The 26,717-nt window shown below is 36.6% G+C and overlaps 2 protein-coding genes and 1 long non-coding RNA gene across 4 annotated transcripts; 1 reads left to right on the forward strand and 2 right to left on the reverse strand.

Moving 5' to 3' along the window:
• Window positions 1–10,861: 10,861 nt before the first annotated feature.
• Window positions 10,862–11,905, forward strand: LOC110913214 (uncharacterized mitochondrial protein AtMg00810). Its single transcript, XM_022158060.2, has one exon. It carries the CDS (start codon window positions 10,862–10,864, stop codon window positions 11,903–11,905), a length of 1,044 nt encoding a protein of 347 aa, XP_022013752.2.
• A 1,128-nt stretch (window positions 11,906–13,033) lies between these two features.
• Window positions 13,034–15,822, reverse strand: LOC110910381. Its single transcript, XM_022155049.2, has 2 exons — window positions 13,310–15,822; window positions 13,034–13,209 (listed from the first exon to the last, which is right to left on the reverse strand). Exon 1 carries the CDS (start codon window positions 14,490–14,492, stop codon window positions 13,311–13,313), a length of 1,182 nt encoding a protein of 393 aa, XP_022010741.1. The 5' UTR covers window positions 14,493–15,822; the 3' UTR covers window positions 13,034–13,209; window position 13,310.
• A 489-nt stretch (window positions 15,823–16,311) lies between these two features.
• LOC110910380 lies at window positions 16,312–19,180 on the reverse strand. 2 transcript variants are annotated; one of them, XR_002576087.2, is made up of 7 exons: window positions 18,692–19,180; window positions 18,308–18,471; window positions 17,840–17,923; window positions 17,636–17,749; window positions 16,868–16,901; window positions 16,717–16,771; window positions 16,312–16,604 (listed from the first exon to the last, which is right to left on the reverse strand). It is a non-coding gene; the product is annotated as an uncharacterized LOC110910380 (long non-coding RNA). The 2 variants fall into 2 exon arrangements; XR_002576086.2 differs by having other exon boundaries at window positions 17,636–17,756; window positions 18,692–19,179.
• Window positions 19,181–26,717: the final 7,537 nt, after the last annotated feature.

The raw sequence follows: 26,717 nt of genomic DNA on the forward strand, positions 1-26,717 counted from the left end.
AGACTCTTCTTGAATTTTAACATTATCGGACTCACCATTTTCGTTGTTTAACTCATGTGTCTGTTTTTCACTTTCTTGTTCTTCCATTTTTACACTTTCAACTATCTCTACGTTTTTATTACTTTTTAACTCTTCTCTCGCACGGGATTCCTCTTCCCTTGCGCGAGATTCTTTTATGCAACGTTCGATAGTTTTAATGTGTTCTAATATCCTATTGGTCACTTCGGTGAGATTAAAAGAATTTGGATCCTCTAAGCTTGAATCCGGTTGTTCGATCCTTGGCTCCTCATAATTCTCATATGAAGTAGATGGTTCACACCATTGTTCTTCATTGTAAGTATATGATGGATAAGGGTCGAAACTTTGTTCTTCATAGTACTCATATGAGGTGGGTTGTTCACGCCATGGGTCCTCATAATAAGTGTATGAAGGTGGTGGCTCATATGTTCTTCAAAGTATGAGTATGAAGGCTCATACCTTGGTTCATCAAAATATGAGTATGAGGAAGGAGGTTCATACCTTTGGTCTTCATAGGATGTGTATGAAGTTGATGGCTCGTACCTGGGCTCCTCATAATGGTTGTATGAATTGGATGGTTGATATGAAGTATTATATTGAACCGAGCGTGCATTACGACAATTAGTGCAATAATTACCTCTATAATCATCCTCATCATAGGTGTAGTTGTAATCTCTTGAGTATTGATCCATAGGAATCACTCAACAGACTACAACTGAGTCTCGGGACCAGAAAACAAAAATAAAGACGGAAACAGAAGCTGGACACGGCCCCGTGTTGAGTGAACACGGCCCCGTGTTCAGGGACTGTATCTGGGCGTTTTAATTAAATTATCTGGTCACGTTGAGCACGGGGGCGTGTTGAGTGAACACGGCCCCGTGGTCAGACTCTGTATCTGGGTATCTACTCTAAAAATATGCAGCACGGGGGCGTGTTCAGCGAGCACGGCCCCGTGTTCAAGCTACTGTAAATGCAAAACTAAGCTAAAATGCAGAAAAAATTGCGCGCGTTTTGAAAAGGTTTTAAAAAACTGATTAGGCCGTCGATTTTAAGCTTTCTTAAAATCCTTGTGTCCCCGGCAACGGCGCCAAAAACTTGATGTGCGTAAGTGTGTATATGTTTTTAGATGTTTATTTAAGCCCTTTTTACACTTTTAGCCAAGTTTTAAATTTATAAAACACGATATTTACTAACACTAAACACACATATGGGCAAGTGCACCCATCGTGGACGTAGTATAGTGTTGGTAAGATACCGAGGTCGTCCAAGGACACAAGAGCTTTTAATACCGGTTTATCCTCAACGTCTAATCAAATCAAAAAGTTAGAAAAATATTTTAAACTAAGAAAAATAAAAACTAACTAAATGCTGAAAAATAAAATAAAATAAAAAACAGATAGACAAGATGAATCACTTGGATCCGACTCGTGTATTAGTATAACCTTTGATTATTTTCGCACTTTTGCACTTGTTTAAGAGATTATCTTAGTTATTGTAGTAGGCCCCTCTTTTGAAGGCGACGTTACCCTCAACCCAGTAGTTTGAGTCAGCAAGGATACAATCCTAAAGGGTCGGATTATTGAAAGATAATGAATTAAGTTATTAATGCAAATTATGGTAGGCCCCGTTTTCGGCGGTGACGTTACCCTCGACTAAGTAGTCTGAGTCAGCAGGGATACAGTCCTAAATAGCCGGGTTATAGTATTAATAGTAGTTAGCTTATGAGGGGGTCAAAGAGTTTGGATCCCCGCCATCCAATACCCATAGGCATTGAAGGCGGTCCTATTAAATTTGACCCAGGTCCCAAGCAGGACCTCTAAACGCTGAACAAGGGCAAGACCTTTACCAAACCGTTCCCTTAACCCCCGACCGGGTAGCCAACATACCTCCATATAGACCGTGGAGATATGAATGGTGAAAATCTTTTATTTTATATAGACAGTAAAATAATGCCAAGACACCACGGACAAACGATAAGGAAAGATCACCTTCAACATAAGTAACTAGTTATTAAAGTCATTAATACAAAACCAAATAAAAAGTGCAAAAGATTAAAAATAAAAAGTATTATACTAAACACTTGTCTTCACCAAGTGATGTAAGAGACTTAGGCAAACATGGCCTTGATTGTCAAGAACTCTTACGATCAATCTTGGATCCCGAGACGACTCACACACTCTATGATGGACAATGGATGATGGTGGTGGATGATGGTGTTATGGTGGTGATGGGTGGTGGATGAAGTGTGAGAGAGGTGGTGTGCCAAGGGATGAGAGAGAATGAAGCCAAGCTCCTCTATTTATAGGCTGAACAGAACGCTGGACACGGCCCCGTGTCCGCTGGACACGGCCCCGTGCCCGTCTGACATTCTCTCTCTTCATTAATTGTAATTGCGAATTACAATTAATGCGCCTGCTGTACTTTCAACACGCCCCCGTGTCCGCTGGGCACGGCCCCGTGGTGAGCAATGGAAGCTTCTACTGGTTTGTCTTTTCTGCTGCTTCCTGGGCACGCCCCCGTGTTCACTGGACACGGGGCGTGTTCAGGCTCTGTTCTCTTCTCTTTGTCTTGGGAGGTGCCGTTGAGGGTCCGGGCAGTTTACTTTTTGTTCCTTTTCTTGTATTTATGATAGAATTAGGGGTCTTTTTGCTTCTTTTGTGATTTTGAGCCCATTTCATCCTGAAAATACAAAAGGAAGACAAAAACACTCTTTTTCCAACATTAGTACTCAAAAAGGGTTAGTTTTATGCCTTAATTGATGTGTTTTATATGTTGCATTTTACACACATCAGGTTGCTTATTCCCCCATGTTCATCATACTTAGTCTTATATATCCATTTAACGCCGATTGGCGTTTGGTTCGGAGGTGGATCCACTAATTCCCATGTGTCATTCTTTATAATTGATTCCATTTCTTTATCCATGGCTTCTTGCCATATTGCTTCTTTGCTTGCTTCAACATAGGTTGTTGGATCTGTATCCGCATACAAAACAAAATTTACCACCCCACTCGAGTTGCCTTGACCCTTCTTATAAAGTTCCTTTACTTGTGCTTCGATTAATTCTGTTGTGTCTTGATATACTTGAGTTATCGGCTTAGTTCTAATAACTTCATTCTCGGAGTCTGATGAAGAACCAGTACCTTCATTGTTTCCTGTTTCTTCACTATCTCCAGTACCTTCATTACGAGTTTCAGGTATTTCGGCTTCTATGTTACTGGATTGCACATTATCTTCATCATTTGTCACTGGTACATCGATCTGATCTTCCACTGCAACATTTCTGTCATCTTCACCTGTATTACTTATCTCTATCCAGAACCCACCATCACTTCCTTTAGTGGTTGCCCAATGTTGATTCTCGCTGAAAATCACATCTCTACTTATAATCATCTTGTTTGTTATCGGGTTGTATAATTTGTATGCTTTGCTATTTTCACTATATCCAACAAAGATAACCCGCTCGGTCTTATCGTCTAGCTTGGAACGGTTTTGCTTGGGAACATGCACATAGGCAATGCAGCCAAACACACGGAGATGATCTACATTTGGCTTTCTTCCACTCCATGCTTCTTGTGGTGTTAACTTTGGCACACTTTTGGTAATTGCACGGTTCAACAGGTAGGTAGCACAGGCCACTGCTTCAGCCCAATAAGCGTTTGGTAGTTCTTTCATCTTCAACATACTCCTGCTTAATTCCATTAAAGTTCTATTTTTTCTTTCGGCCACTCCGTTTTGCTAAGGAGTGTAGCTTGTCGTGAGTTGATGATGTATTCCATTATCCTTGAGAAAGTTCTGAAATTCATGTCCATAGTATTCTCCTCCTCTATCTGTCCTTATGCCTTTTATTTTGTGTTCCATCTGGTTTTCTACTAGTCGTTTGAAGTTCTTGAAATAACATAGTGCTTCAGATTTGAGCTTCAAGAAATATACCCAGGTATTTCTTAAGAAATCATCTATAAACGTAATAAAATACTTGCAGCCTCCAATAGATTGTGTTCTCATGGGTCCACATATATCAGAATGAACAAGTTGCAACGGTTTGCTTGCTCGCCATGTAGCATTTTTTGAGAATGGTTTTCTGGCATGTTTGCCGAAAATGCATCCCTCACATATATGTTGTGATTTGGCAATCTTTGGCAGTCCATTCACTATTTCATTCGCCCCCATATCGTGCAAGGTTTCAAAATTTAAGTGCCCATATCTTCGATGCCATAAGGTCGAATTGTCTTGTTAGTCATATTACATACTCTAGGAACTACATCATGTTTTAGATTCAACAGGAACATTTTGTTCCCTGTCATCTTTACAGTACCAATGCAACATCTAGACGAGTCATTAATGATACATCCTTTGTCATTAAACCGCACATCGTAGCCCTTTTGCACTAGTTGCCCAACACTTAAAAGGTTGTGTTTCAATCCAGCCACATAAAATACGTTTGGAATTCGCTTCTCGTGACCTTTGATTCTAACATTGACATCACCACAACCAAGGACTTCTAGTCTTTTGTCGTCGCCGGTTCGAACCTCCCGTCTTTCTGAACCATTCACATTTATAAATAAATTTTTGTTACCTGTCATATGATTACTGCATCCACTATCAAGATACCAACAATCATTCTTAACTACTTCTTCCATGTTAAAAATCATAAACATTGTGTCTTCGGTTTCATCTTCTGTATCATCTTTATGTAACAGTGCATTATTTGACCGATCACCTTCTTCACGTTTATTGCAAAACCTTTCCGTATGCCCTAATCTTTGGCAATTATAACATCGGATCATCCTGTTGAATTTACCCTTTCCTTTCCCTTGTCCCTTTTCGGAGTTATCAAATCTAGATGATCTAGATTTATCATAACCATTCCCTTGGACTTGGAAAGCCTGTTCTGTTCTACTGATGCATCATCATCATATTGCTTTAACCTTAATTCATGCGATTGAAGAATGCCTAGCAATTCCTCAGTGGAGATTGCATTTAAATCTTTCGACTCTTCAATCGCCACTACAACCGATTCATACTTCCTAGTCAGGCTTCTGAGAATTTTTTCAATTACGCATTGTTCTTCTACTCGTTCTTCATTCATGCGTAATTGGTTGACTATTATTGTAATTCGGTTAACATAATCTTCTATGGTTTCGGTTTCTTTCATTCTTAAACTATCGAATTCACATCTTAGGGTTTGAAGCCTTACCATTTTAACCCTATTCTCGCCCCTGTAGGCTTTATGTAGAACTTCCCACGCGTCTTTGGATGTTTTGCATGTTGCAATGCGTTCAAACACCGTTTCGTTCACTGCCTGAAACATAATATGCAGTGCCTTCTTGTCCCTTTTTACTTTTTCCTTGTAAACATTCTGTTCATTCTCTAGTGCTCCTGCTGCAATTTCTGTATAACCTTCCTCCACAATTGTCCACAAGTCTTGCGATTCCAGTAATACTTTCATCTGTGTGTGCCAGTGATAGTAATTTTGTCCCAGTAATTTTGGGATCTGGGTTTGAATTCCACCATTGGAGGCCATATTTGTTGATGTCTGATGTAATCGTGTGATTTGTGAATCGTTAAAATTGAAACTTGATTGCGGATCGGTGGCTCTGATACCACTATATTGGAATGAATTCGCTAATAGAGATCAGAATGTTTCGATATTGTTCTTGATTGAATTGGTAAATCTAAATGATACATACGCGGTTTCATATATACATCAGAGGGTTTAAGATAACTGCCCTAACTTAGGATAAAATAATGATAATAGAAAAACATAATATAACCTATATTATATCGAATATAAACTTATAATAAGATCTAGCTTAATAATAGTATCCGTCTAATAGTGGTTTCACTTTCGTAACCATTTCAGTCCACCTCGTAACCATTTCAGTCCCTGTACTTAACAAAATAATGGATTGAAATGGTTACAAAAGTGAAACCACAGGGACTGAAATCGTAATTTTTAAACTAATGGACTGAAATAGTGATTTTTGACAAACCACGGGACGAAAACAATAATTAACTCTATATAATATAACAAAAAGCAACTTGGGTTGTTAGTTTAGCAATGCGCCGTTGGTTACTGGACCTAGGGTTCCGGTGAAACCCTGGTAAGTGTTTCTTCACTTACATGTTCCACCATTTGATAGATCGAATTTGATTCAATGCTATGGTCGAAAGAAAAAAAAGGTCTATCTCCATTGCTCTTATTGGGTAACTCATTTTGATTGACCCGTCTTTCCTACTCACTTTGCCCAACCCATATTTTGACTCCAGCGCAAAAAAAAGTATCCGCCATTGGTGTGGGTCCTATTTATATCAGGAGAATTATGGGTACCAGTAACGAATACCATAGATGGAACCCGTGTGCTTACCACTTACATTTCTTATGACTTAACGGCCCAGTTAAGTCTGTTTTGAGCGATGTGCTAACCCATCAAAGCAAGCATCAGTTCATATGTTGCCTATCATAACTTACATTGTTGTTCATGGCCGAATATCTTTGTTTTTTTGTTTTTGTTTTTCAAAGATAAGCAGCATGGTCGCGAAAGTCGACCACAACTACACACCGACCAAGTTTTACTGGAGTTCCATTGTTTTCTTTACCATCTTCGCTTTTATTGTTTCATCTTATTGACTTATCTTCATTGCTTCTTAACCTACCTCTTTTTTGCAGGATCTTTTCATCTTTTTATCATTGTTTATAGTCTTATACTTTCATACACACATATATGTATCTTTCTGTTAATTGTGGTTCCAACCCATGGCTGTTTGAATGATATATTGGAGATGAGAAAAGTAAGCTTGAATCAAGTTACTTGGTGTTGGATAAAGCTGACCGGATGTTGCTTGTATTTTGCTTTTTAGCTTTTGGCTCTCTTAGCAGCTTGCTAAGGAGCTTTGTTTTGTATGTTGGTTTTGTTTGTTCAAAAAAAAAAACATGAACATAATTGTTTTTTATTTTAAGTGTTATGCTAACAATTTCAATGGCATTAATCAAATTAACCTTGATGTCATTTTACATGCATTATTGTGTCGCTGGTATATGTGTCATTTGTTATATGGGGGAACCCGGCCGCAACGCGGCGAATGCAGGAGCTATTTCATATGGAATGTAACTGAGCTTCAAAACTAAGAATGACAATTTTACATAAGCTCAAAATGCTTCGGAGGTTGCCCACAGTCGAGGAATAAGAGGTTGAAGAAAAATACACTTACATATAGATAACACTTGTGAAGAATCTTTTAATCCGCAAAAGTGTTACTGTGTCCTTTTAAACTGTTCTTTACTTATTTTCCTAATAAGAAGATGATGATAATTGAAAAAATGTAGAGTAGTTTTAGTGTGCCTTAATGATGATAGATGGAATGGAGTGAACCATTTATTCAAATAGTCATGAAATTTGTTGTTGGTTTTGCGTCTTATCTTGGTTTTGCGTCTTATGTTATGTCTTTCATAATACATAATTCAATAAAACATTTGTAAAAACATATTTTTATTAATTCAATAAAACATTTGTAAAAACATATTTTTATTTTTTACGACATAAATCTATTAATTAAATTAAATTTTCCTACCCGCGAAGCTCGCGGGCTCTAACCTAGTTAACTTATTGAAGTCAATTAGTTAACAAGTTGTTTGGAAAAGCTTTAAATCCCGGCTTTTGAAAATGACTTATTAATTTATTAGTTTTTTCAAAAAACAAACTTTTTAAAAAAACCTAATAGGTAAATAAGTCATATCAATTAATTTTTTTTTTCAAAACGTTACATAATAATAAGAAGAATGTAAAAAATACTTAACTTCAAATTAAATAACATAAATGTAAAATAAATATAAAATTTAGATGTGTATATCTCTATTAATGGTCGTTGAATAGTTGAATTTTCAATTTTGTAAATATGTTCCACTTAACTTTATGCGCTTCCGGTTACCGATTTTTGAATATTAGCTTCTTTTTGTTATTCATTAATAAAGAAACACCAAGTTAATCTATAGGTTAACTTGTGGGATTAGTCTGGTTCAAATAAGGTTAATCTTCTTTCCTCCTCCACTGATTACTGTTTGATCCTGCAAAACAACACAACACCATGAAACTCGTCACAAAGAGAAGGATTTGGTTCTTTGGCCAACGGTTCCAAAGCCGTTACACAATGATCACACTCACCTACCAAAATCGGTAAACACCACCCATTTTACATACCGATTAGTCGATTACCATTATCTGAGCCACCAACGGTATTACCAATTAGGTAGGGGTACCCAATGACACCCTTATTATAGAATTGCATAATTATCTCTCAACTCAATCACGTGATATTGCTTTCCATATTTTTAGTTGCTAGAATATTGGGTTTCCATTCTTTTGTATATGTTATGCCTATATAGGCTTTTTCCCATGTAATCGTATCTGAGCTTTTCAAAAAAAAACATCTGAGCCAGATTCTTCATGGTATCAGAGCGGGTCTCTAAACCGCTCGACAAACAAACCCTAGAACCGACCATCCCACTCTGATTGGCAGCCATGGGAGATGAACGATCATCCGTAAAGAAGATCGAAGAAAGCCGTGTTGACACCAACTCTCCATGCTACACTCACGCTTCCGAATACGGTGATTTCGACCCAAAATCGAGCCCTATATCAGGTTTGAATTCTGAACAATATTGTACTCTCTTAGACTATATTGCAAAGAAAAGCTTGTCAAAGGACGAGGCACTTCCAGAAGCCAACTTAGCGTGTAAGGATAGAGAGGATAATGGATTCCGGTTGTACCGAACACATAACACATCGAGCCGAATGGCTTGAAAACGAAACGGTATCAACTCATGAGCCTCCTGTCATGATACCAAATGGTGATTCCATACCCGTTGTAGGTAAAGGAAATTGTCATTTGCCCAACGGAACCACTATTAAAGGAGTTTTGCATGTTCCAAAGTTTAGGTGCAACCTTTTATTGGTAAGTCGCTTATCAAAAGATCATCAATGTTCGGTGACTTTCTTCCCAGATTTCTGCTTTATGCAGGACTTGCATTCAAGGGAATTGATTGGAATGGGTAAGTGCAAACGTGGCCTATATTGCATTGGTGGAAAATAAAAGAAAAACTATGATGGCTTCAGTGGAGGTATGGCACAAGAGGTTAGGCCATACTTCTAATGATAAGCTATCTTGTTTTGATTTTGTTGAGAATGCTTCTTTTAAAACCATGGACTGTGATTCATGTGCAAAAGCCAAACACACTCGATTACCTTTTCCAGTAAGTTCTATTAAAAGTAAAGAGTGTTTTGAGTTGTTGCATTGCGACATATGGGGAAGGTACAGAACTCCCTCGTTCTCTTCTGGGGCAAACTATTTTTTGACAATCGTGGACGACTATAGTCGATCCGTTTGGGTTTTTCTCTTAAAGCACAAATATGAGGCAGGCGACCGCCTAATGTATTTTCACAAACTGGTCAAGACACAATTTGGAAAAATGATAAAAAGAATCCGATGTGACAACGGGGGAGAATTTGTTTCAAACCGGATGAATGATTTCTATGCCGAGCAAGGCATAATCCTTGAGACTACCTGCCCCCACATGCCACAACAAAATGGCATTGTGGAAATCAAGCACAGGCACCTACTCGAGACTGCACGAGCCCTTAGATTTGAGGCAAACTTGCCAAAAAAGTTTTGGGGCGAATGCGTCATGACGGCTGCCTATATAATCAACCGTCTCCCATCGAAAACTATTGACAATAAAACCCCTTTTGAGATTCTTTTTGAAGAAAAACCTGAGTATGAACATATGAAAGTTTTTGGGTGCCTTGCCTACTTTCGGAACACCGACACAAAGGGAGACAAGTTCGAATGGAAGGGGAAACCCGGTGTGTTTTTGGGCTACCCGCCGGGGACAAAGGGGTACAAAATATATGATATGGTTCATAACAAAATGGTGGTGTCAAGAGACGTGAGATTTGTGGAAAACAATTTTCCCTATCGAAACTTGGACCCCATTGATAAACAAGAGAATAAAAGGCTCTTTGATTTCCTACCTTGGTATTACGAGGGAATTGATAAACCCACACCAAACCAAACTGGTGGTCCTAACACAGAGGACATGTGTACAAATAGGCCTTTCCTACAAGATCTAGATAGCAACATTCAGTTTGATAATGAAAATGGGGCCCAAGATAATGAGTCTGCTACACTAGATGATGGGCCTGATGGTCACCCACAACAAACTAACCAAACCGAGAACTCCATACAAGAAGAAGAAAGCAATGTTGGGCCGCAATTAGACAAACCGCAAAGGGTCAGAACTCAGCCAAAACGATTGAACGATTTCATTGTCAACCTTCCTCCATCCATTGATCATGCTTTACCTTCTTCCGATCAACAATCCTCAACGGTATATCCCCTATCGAACTTTGTTTCTTATGAAAAGTTTTCGGATTCACACAAAGCCTTTTTAGCGGCCATCAGTTCCAATGATGAGCCAAGAAACTTTAAACAGGCCGTGTAGGATCAGAATTGGAGAGATTACATGCAAAGAGAAATAAAAGCTCTTGAAGAAAACGAAACTTGGACCATAGAAGACTTACCAATCGGGAAGCGTGCTATAGACTCAAAATGGGTCTACAAGATAAAATACAAACCAAATGGTGAAATAGAGAGATATAAGGCAAGGCTTGTTGCCAAGGGATACACACAAATGGAGGGCATCGACTACCATGACACATTTGCACCAGTGGCCAAGCTAGTCACGGTTAGAAGTCTTCTTGCCATTGCCATAAAAAAAGGAATGGATTATTCACCAACTAGATGTGAATAATGCGTTCTTGCACGGAGACTTAAACAAAGAGGTCTATATGAAAATTCCACACGGTTACGACAAAGGGGGAGGAACGAAGGTGTGTCGGTTGAGAAAGTCATTATATGGTTTGAAACAAGCTTCGAGAAACTGGTATCAAAAATTTAAGCCAGCTCTTCTCGAACTTGGTTTCAAGCAGTCCTTTGCGGATCACTCACTCTTTACGTACAAAAAAGGAGAGGTGTTCGTTGGTGCACTCATATACGTCGATGATGTCATTATAGTGGGAAATGACCAACAGAAAATACAAGACACAAAAACCCATCTTGACACAAAATTTAGCATCAAGGATCTCGGGCCTCTTAAATACTTTCTTGGTATCGAAGTTGCGCGTACGAAGGATGGTTTAGTACTTAGTCAACGAAAATACACTTTAGATATTCTGGAGGATAGTGGAATGCTAGGGTGTAAACCATGTTCCTTCCCCATGGAACAAAACGTGAAACTCGAAGATGATAGTGAAGACATTCGTGTGGATGCTAACATGTACAAATGGTTGGTTGGAAGATTACTTTATCTCCAAGCCACAAGACCGGATCTGACATACTGGGTAAATGTCCTTAGCCAGTTTGTGTCTGACCCCCGTCAAAACCATTTGGATGCAGCCATGAGAGTTCTTCGGTACCTAAAGGCAACACCGGGACAAGGTATCCTTTTTCCTAAAAATGGAGGCACAAAATTGGTCACGTATTGTGATGCCGACTGGTTAGGATGCCCCTTCACAAGGAGATCACGAACGGGATATCTTCTTCTCTTGGGGGGAGCACCCATCTCATGGAAGTCCAAGAAACAATCCGTGGTTTCTCGCTCCTCAGCTGAAGCCGAATACCGAGCTATGGCAACCACCACTAGTGAAATTTTATGGATGCGATGGCTCCTAAAGGGTCTTGAAGCCGAGCAAATTGGACCTACACCTCTCTATTGTGACAACCAAGCGGCGCGACACATCGCCAATAACCCGGTTTTTCATGAGCGAACAAAACACGTAGAGATGGATTGTTATTTTGTCAAGGAACGAGTTACCTCTCAAGAAAGAAATTGAACCACTCTACATAGACACCAAAATGCAAATAGCCTACCTCTTTACTAAAGCACTGGGAGCACAACAACTCGAACTTTTACTTGTCAAGCTGGGCATGCGAAATCTGCATGCTCCATCTTGCGGGGGAGTATAGAATTGCATAATTATCTCTCAACTCAATCACGTGATATTGCTTTCCATATTTTTAGTTGCTAGAATATAGGGTTTCTATTCTTTTGTATATGTTATGCCTATATAGGCTTCTTCCCATGTAATCGTATTGGAGCTTTTCAAAAAAAAAACATCTGAGCCAAATTTGGCTGGGTGGTATGGATTCACCACAAACCTTTATATGGGTTGTTTGAAGGTAGTCCTAAGTTGCAATAATTAAATTGTTTATGTCTTATATAACTTTTTTTTTATCAGTTAAATTCATTTATTTGAAAAGAACAAAAAGTAAATGATCATAACAAAGGTAATATAGCCCACAAATTATATTTTACAAAATGGATGATTCTATCATATTAGGAAATAAAATTGTATTTGAGATAAAACTTGCTTTAATAATTAATATACACAAGATAAACTCCAAAGTTGAAGAGTGTTGTCACAACTCTAGCAGGACAATAAAAACCCCGATTGTTATAATACAAGTATCCATGCATCAAGTACAAGTAATTACAGTAGCACTGCAAGGAGTTTTTAGTTAAGTAATTCTAGCAATAAAGATGATGCCAGATGCAATCATAACATCATCAAGTATAATAAAAATAAGATAATAACCAGTTCAAGATATTGATGTTAATCAAAGGAGAAAATGTACTTTTCTTGAGATTGTTCAAGAGGGGTAGTAATCTATAAGTTTGAATTCATAAACAAAAAAAAAAGTTAAGCATTCAAATATATAGATTCATTGGTAATTTTACCTCATCTTTCACTTCTAACTAAAACGTGTATATGTAACAATCAAATCTAGAAAGGTTTTTAATTTCCAATCATCTTTATTTTATTGTGTAACTCTGGATGTTTAGTATATAAATATAGTCTATTACACAAAGACATCCAGAGCCCTGACCGCATTAACACAAAAAATTAACACAATTCATTTCAAAATCAGTTTTTAAGTACTCGTCATGTGAACTGATTCGATAGGGGAAATAAATTTGGCAAATTAAATATACTAAACATCCAGAGTTACATGAAAGACATTAGAAATTTCATACACTTGAAAAAACAAAATTAAAAGGAAAAGAAATAAAAATACAAAATTCAATGAGAATTAGTCGCCAAGATGGACAATCTGTCTGCCTGCTCAATACTTTGACCTGCATCACGTTTCAAAGAGGTGCAAAAGAAAATAGTTAGACCAAAAATGGACAACTAAATGTAAAATCTACCCTTATGATACGAAGCTAGAAAGAGTACCTTATGGAATCGATTGCTTCATATAAAGACGCCACTCATCGATATACGCCATCGTGTCATCATCCATACTTGGTACTTTATCACATTCCTCGAGTTTTTCTATTATCTTGGTAGTCTTGCCAAGAAGCTTTGCTGCAACCCTCACACTTGCCTCTCTTTTCTCTATCACACTTTCATGGCATCTCATTGTTATGACTCGCGGTAGGTTGGTGAAGCAAGCACAAAATATGTCCGCAATCATGCCATTTAAATGGGAAAACAATCTTTTTTTAGTAATTGGTTCTGTGTTGCTTTGGAACCTAAGCAAGATTGTTTGTGTGATTCGGTACATTGAATTGGCAGCAATCAACTTGCCAGGAGGGTTCTCCACGAGTTCTCCATCGCTAGTACTATCTTTGATTTCAGTCACAATTTCTTTAGCTTTATCTGAAAACCATTTAACAATCTCTGTTGCTTCTTTCCCATCAAACACATCTTTTGCTAGAGGATTGTCCAACCACTTGCATTTGTATTCAACCTCATGCCATAAAGACATACTGGCCTTTCGAAGATTAACGTATTCGCTTGAACAATTCAGGCTTTCTTCCACGAGATGGGTGAACGAAAGGCCTTCACCAACACTTCTTAACAAGCTCTCGACTCTGTCCCTACTGTTTGGGATGGAAACAGCGATGCACGTCAAGGTTACTATCGGTAAGCTCCAACTATTAACTAGGTCAGTAGGAAGCAGAGATTGAACTTGATCAGTGTCGAAGATTTTTACTCCTTCGAATTCAGTAAATTTATCGAGAAGCTCTAAAAGAATGTTGTTTTGTCCCTTCTCAACCTTGGATATGAAAGAATCTACAGATTTTGTAATGCCCTTTAGCGTTTTTTCTGCAAGCTCTTTCCCATTATCAATTTGTAAGACATACTTGCTGAGGTCTTCATCTATATCATCAGTTCTTGAGGTGAGTGTAGTAAAAAAGCCGACTGCTAATACCGGGACTATCGTAACTGTGAGCCATATCAGTTTGCATAAAATGACAATCACCTTTTGGAACCCAATGAAAAAGCTTAGAAAGATATTTTTTGAATTATAGACGAGACTTTTTGTTCTTCGATTGCTTGATAGAAAAAGTACAGGGCTTTTTTTCCACTCTAGCAATGTTTGGATCCAATATTTCTCTACATTAAAAAACATGAAATAATTCGTATTCCATTTAGTGCCCAACTTGAAGTTTAAAACTGAAAAACATCTGGATATAGGAGCAATCCCACCACGACTCCAACGGACTGTGTGACGAAAATCATAGTTATTGACCACTTGTATGGCGTGCCATCTAGATTCTTAGAATCAAATAGTTGTTCCTTAATACCATCAGGTTGAAACTGAGTGTTGAACACCGTAACCAAGTTTATGACCAAAACTATTACACAAATTACGGCAGAAGCAGTGGATAATGGATTACTAGCCATCACAAATTGAGGGCTACCAGTTTCTCCCATGACCCAATACCTTCTCACATGTTGTCTTAGTTTCTCACCTGTAGACGTTTGGATATGTTGTAGACGTTGATCAGTTAAAGCTATTTTGTTTGTGGCTCGATACTTGGATTCTAAAACTTCCTTAGAGGTTTGAATTGTTATAGATGAAGAAATCATTATTATTAGTAACACGAGGATCATACCCGTATTGATGTGTGCAGCAATATGGAATCCGAAGTATAATTTGTGTACCTCAAAGAATGGACTTTTATCAATAACACCAGTATTTATTTATCTGAATGCTTATATTCACAATCATGGTGATAACGAGAATACACAAACCTATCATGTTTGCAAACAGTGTCTTCTCATCCATAGATGCCAAAGAAGGCATTAAATTGGCCATCAACGTGCACATGAATGCCAAACTTGCTACCTTGGCTGCTTGGTCCACGTAAGCTGGCATCGCGCTACTTAGATCAACTGGCAGTTTCATGGCAACGGTTATGACCATTATAGAGGCAGCATTTAGAGAGGAATATTTGCAAGGAAACCAAAACTTTTTATTTCGGATACCATGCAACAAATCAGCCGTCATGGCAAGGATGCACAAACCGGAAGCTATTGCAATATAGATCCCAATCCACACCATAGGTTCGCTAAACCTGCCACTCTTTTTCTTTTCTTCCATACAAGAGATACAATCAACATAATCGTAGAGTGGTTCCATGTTGGGATTTTTCAGACAAGTTATAAGTTTAGTTGATATCACTACAAGAAAAAGATCTTATAGGGACGATATTTTTTTGGCCTGTAGGGAGGACATGTCCTCTCTATAAGCCTTTTTAACCTGTAGAGAGGACATGTCGTCTCTACAACATGTTGTTTCTACAGCTCCGTCCCTATAGGTCACCCAAGTCGTCTCTATAAGTGTCCTTGCTATAGATTGTTTATAGAGGCGACATGTCGCCTCTATAAGTATTTGCTAAAAAATAATAAAAAATTAATTAATATTTACCAAATAAAAAAAAACATTTTCTTCAAATATTTTGAAGCCCTTTAGAGACGACATGTCGTCTCTATAAGCTTTTTTGAAAAAAAACATTTAAACCCTATAGAAACGACATGTCGTCTCTATAGAATTTTCTTTTTAAAAATATTTTCACCTATAGAGACGACATGTCGTCTCTATAAGCTTTTTTTTTTTAAATTAAAAAAAAAATTAACCCTATAGAGACAATATGTCGTCACTATAGGATTTCCTTTTAAAAACATTTTCACCTATAGAGACAACATGTCGTCTCTATAGGTTTACTTTCAAAAATTAAAAAAAAAACATTTTCACCTATAGAGACAACATGTCGTCTCTATAGGTCCTATAAAATTTAAAAAAAAATTGTTTTTCCAGGTTCTTAAACCAAAAAATCTCAACAATCAAATAGATTCAAACCTCTTAAACATGTTAAACAGAATGATAAAAGGTATATTAGCAAGCCATTTACATCATCCGTTTGTCGCCACTAAAAGTCGAAAAATAGTAAAAAAAAAATTACATTTTAGTGCTATAACCAATTTTCCCGAATACATACGAAACCACTGATGTGTACATGTATACACATAAAAGTACATAAAAGTTAACTAGTTCGAATTTTTGTTTAAGTCAAACATAAAACAACCAAATAAATGAAACCTTGGATGAAAGAAAGTCACCGTATTCCCCGACGTCATATTTATCTGCAACTTCTATGTGCTTCGCTACAGCAACTGAATGATCTTCCTGATCACTGCCAACATCTGCCATCAAACCCGTGTCATGATCGCTACCATTCTGGTTAAGGAACAAGCTCACAATTAGAAGTGGCGATTTTAACCCGTTTAACCTGAGCAAAGAATTTATACAAGTTTGAGACCTAACAGTAGAATCATAGTAAACAGGATACCTGTACAGCAATATTAAGTGGTTTAGGACTAAAAATCAACAGCATTTCAGTAGATCTGCATGAAGAAAAAATCATCAGATACTTTATACAATCAGTCTTGCATTTAATGCTTCAAAAATCAAGAAATTAACATACTAACGACTAGTTTTACCTGTCTTTCCAGACTCAACTTCTCTTTCCCATAGCTTCGCCCAAAGTTACACCCAACATGAAAAAAAACATAGAGATAACTAATAAAAAAGCAAACTTATCACATACGATATACAATGATATAGAAAAACAAAGATCTATATGGTTTTCCCCATAAAATGTGGATATGTGAGCCATATGATCTGCCAGGTATGCAACAGCTCAACTGACACTTATAAACAACAGAGTGATAGTTAATGTCCACAAGGGCTCCACTTAGACCTGGTAAACGGGTTGGGTTGGGTCGGGACATGGGTCAAAACAGGTCAATTATAAAAAGGGTTGTTTTGGTTCGGGTCGAAACAGGTTCGGGTCGGAACGGGCACGGGGCAGAACGGTTTCGGGTCGGGTCGGGCCAGGTTTTTAAACACAAATTAGATACATTAAATGATATAAAAGCCATCATGTAAGGCAAGAAACCTCTTAATTCATATCAATACATCAGTTCACTAAAGGTACATTAAGTGATGTAAAGATTTGTTAAATTTGGGTACTATTTCTTTCAATTAACATTTGGCAGCTATCAAACAGAAAGCATATATTTATAATATTACAAAAAATGGTGTATGAGTTTAACAAACCTGTGCATCATAACAAAAAGTTACTGTATCATTGTTTTTGACTAGCCAAATCTATGACACAACAGATCGAATCTAAAAGATGCCGACATCAGGAAGGATTTCTTCAGTAACGTCCAACATAAATTAGCTTAATCGTACTAATTCATTACCTGAAAACAGGCCAAGAAACCCCAGTGAAACCGCCGGTTTCTCCAAACGCAAACTCATCTGCCCTTTCGTTGAAATCTTTGATTATTTTTCCAGTTCTCGCATCAAATTAAGCACTACTCTCTGATCATTAGTGAACCATACAGTCGTTAACGAATAAATATTATAATAATCACTAAAAATGGATAAAAGAATGGTGTTCTCACATGAGGGTCGCGAGGGTTGCTTGGTTCATGACTGCTGCAAGTAACCAAAGATTTCTCACCAAGAGAGAAGTCAATAAGTTTGACCTATAGTTAAGAACATAGTTTCAGGATTAGTTGATTAAAACTAGAAGCACCACCCCACACAACAGCACCCTGTCTATGGTCAGTTGCTAAGTAGCGACAACGTACCTATACGCTACGTCGCGATAGATAGCGCCCGCTATTTCGTGTTTAGTAATAGTGATAAGGTAGTTAAAATTTAAGAAATAAAAATAGCTATCTATAAAGGCCCGATAACAACTTCACATTTTAATAGCTAATAAATTAGCCGCTATTTTAGGTTTTAATCAATGTAGTACCACATAACATGTAATCAGTCAACTATGCTAACAAAACATGCATTAGATATGAAAATAGTTACAGTCAAATTCCTCATTCATAACCATGATAACCTAAAAAAAAACTTACTTGTTTCCCATTAATAACATTTGTCTCAGCAATAACAGTGTCAACAACCGAAGGATCCGCATACTTAATAAACCCAAAGCCCCTTAGACGACCAGTCTATCGATCTTTCATGATAACCAAATCCATCAGGTCTCCATACTTTGTAAAATAGTTAACTAAGGTACCTATACAAAATTAAACAAATAAACACTTCAAATCAATGATACAAACAATGGCACTGTCATAACTACACAAACACACACAACTAAACACTAACATATGGTAGTATCCTTTGCTAAACCACCGATTAAAATCTTCATGTAACAATTAAACAAACAAATTTCAAGCCTATATCATCAATTAAATGTAAAAATAATAATATTAATAAATAAACTGAAGACGAACCCGGGGCTTGCGTCGTCATCGAAGCCAGGTTGCTTGGAGCCCATAGGAGATGAGTTTTTGCTTCTTGAATCAAAAATCTCTGACAATTTGGGGGTTTAAAGTGGTGTTTTCGAGGGGTTGGCGGGGGAGGTGCGCTGGGGGTTGGGCGATGGTCAAGGTGGCAGTGTGGTGATGAATAGGGCGGAGATTCGCCACCATCGTCGTCAATCTCTCTCTCTCTCCCAAGGTGGCAGTGTGGGTCGGTGATGGTGGAGGTGGGACAGCTACGGCAGAGGTGGTGCGACGAGGGAGGTAGTGCAATCGAGGGGAGTAGCAGCTGGTGACGGTGTGTCACGAATTGGGGAAAAGGGGAAGAAATTGGGGGGTAATGAGGATCAGATTGGCGGGCTTGTGAAGTTTGGGGAAAATCAAAAGGGGGAAATTGGGGTAATGAGGATCAGATTGGCGGGCTTGTGTTTTAGGGCATATCTGTCCTCAACAGAGAGAACAAGTCCTCTCTAATAGTTTAATTATTTTATTAGCCAAAATCTTATAAAAAGGACATGTCCTCTCTAATAGTTTAATTATTTTTTTTAGTTTTATTAAATTTATTTTTCTATATGGTAAAAAAATAAAAATAACTATTTTGTTACTGATATAGTTAATAATAACTAATAAGTATTGTTATTTTGTTAAAAATAATGGAATATTTTGTAACTAATATAATTAATGAAAATAATATTGATAAGTATGATATTATAAATAATAAAAATAATTCTCCTATATATTAATAACCGAAGGGAGTGAGGATCTGATTGAATTTGTGATGCAGTTGTTCAGTATGAAGATCCATGATCGTTTAGAAACCACACGGTATAATCAATTTAGCAATCATTTCTCCGCCCTTCATTTGTAGAATTTTTTAGATATATAGTTTTCGACCCGATATGTAGTTACCGTATAATTTTTTTTAGGTATATACGTTTTCGACCCCTTGATTTTATAATTTTTTTTTAGGTATATACGTTTTCCACCCCTCAATCGGAAATCTCAAGATTCACCACTACACACATACGTACACATAAATACATACACACACGCATACGTGCGCACTAGCACTAACATTAACACATACACACACGTACACGTGCACACTTACATATACACATACACAAACACATTACAGGTGCACACACTAACATGTAGACATATACACATAAACGTACACTAACACAAATCAATATAGGGTAAACACAAACAGATCCATATCCAATTAAATATACATACATGCATACGCACACGCACGCGTACACATATACATACATACACACACTACACAAAGACGTACACACACACATAGTCGTACCCTCATACGTACACAATTACATTTACGTGCACGCATACATCGCATATGTACACATTCACATATACATACGTACGTACACTTTTAAACATACATACACAGATGTTCAGAGAGACACATACACGTGTATACATAGCACACATAGATACACATACACAACCACACATATACATATACACATACATCAGATATGTACACACTGACATAATATTTATAGGTATGTAGGTATTACATTTTTTGGTTTAGGGTGTAGTGGAGTTACGTTGGGCTTGGCCTATGCATATGAATCTTGCCTGTTTATATTAACAAATAATTATAAAGGTATAAATATATATACACATACACACACGCGTACAATAACACATACACACACGTACACGATTACATATACACACGTGCACACGCGCACACTAACACATACACACGTACATATATACAGGGGTTATTGGATTTTATTACCCCCAACTATTGGCTATTACCCGCTTCCACCCTCAACCATCGCTTTGACGTCCGTCACCCACAACTTAACACTTAGTGTGTTATGTCACCATGTCGTTAACTAATCACTAACTTTTGATCTTGCTACTATAATTTTAGGGTGTCCTAAGATCCCTATGACACCCCCAAAAGTATAGTAACAAGATCAAAAGTTAGTGATCAGTTAACGTCGTGGTGACAGAACATACTCAGTGTTAAGTTAGGGGTGATAAAATAGCCAATAGTTAGGGGTGATAAAATCCAATAACCCTATATACAGACACACAAACACGTACACACGTACATGAGCCCGAGCTGGACAAAGCTTGAGCTCAATTAACTTGTGAGAGCTCGAGCTCGGCTCGTTGGTAGCTTATCAAGCTTAATTAAATATTTATAAAGAACAAATATTACACTAAGGCTCAAGAACAGGCCTAACGAGCTTCACCTAACAGGCTCGATAGATAAACGAGCATTATTTTATTTTTATGCTCATGCTTGGCACAGGCTCGACAAGACTCGACTCGTTTCGAGCTTTATCTCGTGCAGCTCGCAAGTCGCACGACTCGTTTGTACCCAAAACACATATATACGAACACATAACATATACACATATCAATAGGAAGACGAGTGTTCATCGAATTCAGATTGCTCCTTTGATGGAATTAAATATCTTATTATGTTTGATATTACGTGTTTTTTATATTTTATTATGTAGGTCTTTTTAAGTTTATGTATTTTATTTAGAATTATATTTATGTAGTATTCATAAATATATAAATATATATATATATATATATAAGTTCAAATACATCTAATAAACCAGACAAAATTAATTTTATTATATAACCTAATTGTTTATTACTTAATAAAATGATAATTATATAATTGAATATTATTTTTTTTGGTAAAAATCATGAATAAAATTAAAATTTAACTATTTTTACTTATAGAGAGGACATGTCCTTTCTATAGGTTAGTTAAATTTTTTTTTTTCAAATTTTCATGAATTGGTGGGAAATTTTGCCTCCTAAATGAATTTTTTTTACCTTTCAAACATTTTAGAGACGATATGTCCTTTCTATAGGTTAGTTTATTTGTTTTTTTAATTTTTTATTTCAAACATTTTAGAGACGATATGTCCTTTCTATAGGTTAGTTTATTTATTTTTAAAATTTTTATTTCAAACGTTTTAGAAACGACATGTCGTCTCTATAGGTTCAAATATATATTTTTAGTTAAAAACAAGAATAAATTAATAAACTTAATTGGGTTTATAGAGACGATATGTCGTCTCTATATGCGAATAACAGTTTTTGTATTTTTAATTATTTATTAACCAAAACTAAAAAAACAAAACAAAATTATATTTCCCTATAGAGACGATATATCCTTTCTATATGGTAGTTTATTTATGTTTTAAAGTTTTTATTTCAGACATTTTAGAGACGATATGTCCTTTCTATAGGTTAGTTTATTTATTTTTGATAATTTTTATTTCAAACATTGTAGAGACGACGTGTCGTCTCTATAGAGTTAAATAACATTTTTTGTATTTTTAATTATTTATTAACCAAAATTAAAAAACAAAACAATTCCCTATAGAGACGATATGTCCTTTCTATAGGTTGGTTTATTTATTTTTTAAAATTTTTATTTCAAACATTGTAGGGACGATATATCCTTTCTAAAGATTAGTTTATTTATTTTTTTAAATTTTTTATTTCAAACATGTTAGAGACGACATGTCGTCTCTATAGGGTTAAATATATATTTTTAGTTAAAAAAGAAGAAATTATTTATTAACCAAAACTAAAAAAAACAAAACAAAATCATGTTTCCCTATAGAGACGATATGTCCTTTCTATAGGTTAGGCTTTTTCTCCCAAAAAAAATTGGAATGGTGGGAAATTATGCCGCCTAAATTTAAATAATTTTTTGAATAGTGAAACTTTTTAGAGACGACATGTCGTCTCTATAGATTAAACTTTATTTTTTAGTTTTATTTTAATTTTCATATATATTGATCATTAATAAAATTAAATTAAAAGAAAAATATTTAAAGTTATAGAGACAACATGTCGTCTCTATAAGTTAAAATGTTTTTTTAAAGTTACCAATTCAACAAAAAAAAAGCAAAAAAAAAATATTTTCACCTTATAGAGAGGATATGTCGTCTCTATAAGGTAGCCTATCTTAAAAGGCACAAAAACCCTATAGAAACGACATGTCGTCTCTATAGGGTGATCTATAGAGAGGACCTTTGTTGTCCCTATAGGTGTCCTCCCTATAGGGGTTTTTTCTTGTAGTGGATGCTAAAACAGAAGATACGCATCTCTTTTATAACAACTGGCAGATAGTATGAAGAAATTTCGGTGTTGTTACACTGAACATGGACTAATGAGACACGGGACTTGGACCACTAACTCAAAGCAGAAGGCAAATAGAAGCTATTATGTAAAGGAAATTAATAGAAAATGTTAATATATATGTTAACTCAAACAGTGTCACAATATTAAAAAAATAATAGGTTTGTTTGATAGGAAATTAATATGTTTGTTTGATTTGGTAAGGGGCGGACCTATGATGTGCCCTCACATCAAATAGGCATATGCACACTTGACTTTCTTATTTAGATTTGTTAGTTTCTTATTTTGATGTCTTTCTTGGCCCTTAATTGGTGGAGAGTAGGTGGAAAAAATCTTCTCATGGTCAACCATATCCACGCAATGTTGTAAAAAAAAGTTCTCTAAGACCGAGTACTCGTCAAATAATTGATACAAGGTAGGTTGTCGCAATGACGGATCCAAGAAATTTTTCCATTGAGTTCATTATTTTTAGATGTTCAAATTTCATAGAACAGGATATGAAAATTTTCGGGACGGTTCAACAATTCGAGATAGGTAAGGTTTATCACATGATAAAAATGATAAAAATATGAAACATTAATAAAAGAGTAAAATGCAATTTGCGTCCAGAGTGCTTTAAAGGTGGGGTCAACTTGAGTCCCTAAAATGAAAATTTTGTCTTCTGAGTCCCTGACTTATAATTTGAGTCCATGCCGTTTTGTTAGTTTAACTATTAGGTTTTTTTTAAATAACAATGCAAACCCATTTTATTAACAAACCAACTGGTTCACAGCAAGAAGCTATGAAGCCCAAATACAATACATCAAAAGTTCTACTCAAAACTACACTATTAATAAAATTTGTTCAAGTTCACCAAGAAAAATATATCCAACTCTCCCAAGACATCGGTTGTATCTTTGATTTATACTTCACCTATTGGAAGGAATGATTCCTCTTTTATTTCTTCAATCATCTTGAATATTTCTCCACTTTTTCCTCTAAATATCTTTTCATTTCGATTCTTCCAAATGACCCAAGTCGTCAACAGTAAGATTGCATGCACCATCTTCTTTTTTTTCTTTGGCCAGTTATAATCTTCTAATTCATCAAACATCTCACCAAGAGTTTCCTGCTGTGCAATTGATTCTGCCTTGACCCATCGGCCAATTTGCTCCCATACTCCATTAACTTCTCTACATTTTACTAGAGCATGATTCGGCGTTTCTTCCTCCCTATCGCAAAGTCTGCATCTCTCCGAAGGAATCGGCACTCCTCTTTGTCTAAGTTGTGTCGCCGTCGGTATACTTCCTTTTAACGCTCTCCAGACAAACGTGCTACATTTTTGAGCGGCCCAATTGTTCCAAAAGTACTTATCCGCCGGTTCATTTAAGTTTAGATTCCTTGATAATGTGTTCCTTATACTTTTTACCGCAAACTCTTTGCTTTCTTCACCTTTCCAGATCCAATTGTCGCTCCCTGTCGATACTGTTGTTACATTCAGAGCTGCTAATAGTTCATCAGCTTGATGCTTTTCCGCTTCTATATTCGGAACCCTCAGCCAAGCCCACTCCCATAAGACACCATCGTTTAATCGCTTGTAATGTTCTACTTTAGCTCTTTTATTTTTAGCAAGGTCATAAATCAAAGGAAACCTTTCACGAAACGGACTCTCCCCACACCATACATCTATCCAAAACATCGTTTTATCGCAGGCTCCTACTTTACTAACCAGATTTTTTCCGATCTCTACGCCCCTTTTTGACATATCTTTATTTATTCCCACAATTGTTTTCCAAACCCCCGTATGTTCTTTCTTCAATGGTACTGCTGCTATTTTTCTTTTATTGTTGTGTATTGCTCCTATTACTTTCGACCATAATTGTTGCGGCTCCGTTTTATACCGCCACCACCACTTCACTAATAATGCTAAATTTAGATCCCTTATGCTCCCTATCCCCAGCCCCCCAAATTTCTTTTCTGTTACAATTTTTTCCCACTTTATCCACCTCATTTTTTTGTTACTACTACTCCTTCCCCACAAAAATTTCCTCCTTATTCCTTCTAAGACTTTTATTACAGCGATCGGGCACTTACACAATGAAAGATAATAGTTTGGTAGACTTCCTAATACAGCCTTCACAAGGATAGCCCGCCCAGCAAAAGATAAGAGTTTTGCTTTCCAATTTGATAGCCTTCTATTAAATGTGTCTATGACCTCTTTCCAGTTTTGGATACGATTCATATTTGCCCCTACTTTTAGTCCCAAATAAGTAAATGGAAACTTACCTGGCTTGAACCCAAAGCTTGCCGCCTTTGAAACGATCTCTTCCTCCTCTACCCCTACTCCAAAGATTTGGCTCTTTCTCGGATTCACTTTTAAACCGGATATTAAGTAATAACATCTTAATATCCTTCTTAGATTTTTTATATTGTTCTCATCCCATTCACCCATAAAAATTGAATCGTCCGCAAACAATAAATGAGTCATTGTTATTTCTTCCCCCGGTAATTTATTCCTGAGATTAATCCCGATGCTTCGGCCTTCACCATCATAACGTGTAGTGCTTCCATTGTGACAACCCGAACTTTTAAGGTTAGTCTCGTTAACTTTGATCCCTCGTTATTCCTCCTTCATTTTCGCTACGACTAGTTAATTAATGTAAACACGCCATATTATGTTCAAATGTATTAGTGGGCTATATCACCATTGGGCCGGTCCTCACTACAAATAGTTAAGCCCATCATGAGGCCCGACAAGCTGACAGGCTGAAGTCCGCTAAGCATGATAGACTGTTAAACTGGCCCAACTCTTGTATCGTCTGTTTAAGTTCGAGTAATAAGCCCAGCATCCTTGTTATTAATTAATCGACCCAATTCCCTTATTAATTAGTTACCCGGCCCAACACTCCATAAGTATTGTAATCTAAATCTAATGCAATCAGTTTAAAAACATAACAACCTACCTATTCTATGGTTACGCACGGCAGTAGAAGCAACCCTACACCCTACCTCTCTCATACGTTCGGTAGCAGGAGACTTCCCCCCCCTTTCGAATCGTTTGTCTGTTCGTTAGAATCTCCGGTTAGTGCTATTGCTCTCAGTTTGTTACTACGTAATGTTAATTCTTAATTGATCAAGGTTGTGTTTACACTGTAATATATAAAGATTGTATGGTTGTGTTAAAAGTAGTTGTTTGGTCCAATAAGGATGAAGTATATGGCCGGTCATGTGATCACCAAATAAATACCCAATTAAGTAGTGGCGGCTAAGTATTGAATTCTTGTTATGAAAATTATGTTGACTTATCAACCATGCTGACATACATGTGAATCATCGGCCATTGTGTGCAAACTTTCAAGAAACAAGCAAAGAGCATGTGACTTTGGTGAATTGTTGATTATCTATTGGACCAAACAAAGGTCCAATGGGGGGCGGCTGCATGTGTTAAAAGAATGGCATCTCATTTGAAATTTGCTTTAATGTCAGCCTACTATTATATCGATATGTAATACATTGTATTTGTTATTAAATTGAGGGCATTTAATGAGGGTCACATGGGCTGAGTTTATGGTAATAGCTGATAATGGTTACGAATATGTGTATTGTAAATGTCTCGATTACATGCTAATGTTAAATCGGAAACTTGATAAATTTGGTATTGATAATAAAGATGAGTTGGTAGTTTAGGGTTGCATAATCACACTCATTGGGTCGGATTATATACAACTGTGGGGCCGAGATGTATGTATATAAATTTACGTAATTAACTTGGGTCGGATGTGTTGTTACATACTCATTTGATAAGCATTGAACATGTAACCTATAAGGTGGGTTAGGTATTGCAAAATCGAGAGACGAT

This window comes from Helianthus annuus, chromosome 15 (genome assembly GCF_002127325.2).
Source record: "Helianthus annuus cultivar XRQ/B chromosome 15, HanXRQr2.0-SUNRISE, whole genome shotgun sequence".
In the NCBI taxonomy this organism is placed as follows: Eukaryota; Viridiplantae; Streptophyta; class Magnoliopsida; order Asterales; family Asteraceae; genus Helianthus; species Helianthus annuus.

What these genes read in the sequence shown, in the direction of transcription:
- LOC110913214 (XM_022158060.2), top strand. Translation starts at nt 10,862, where the DNA reads ATGAAAATTCCACACGGTTACGACAAAGGGGGAGGAACGAAGGTGTGT.
- LOC110910381 (XM_022155049.2), bottom strand. Translation starts at nt 14,492, where the DNA reads ATGTTTTTTAATGTAGAGAAATATTGGATCCAAACATTGCTAGAGTGG.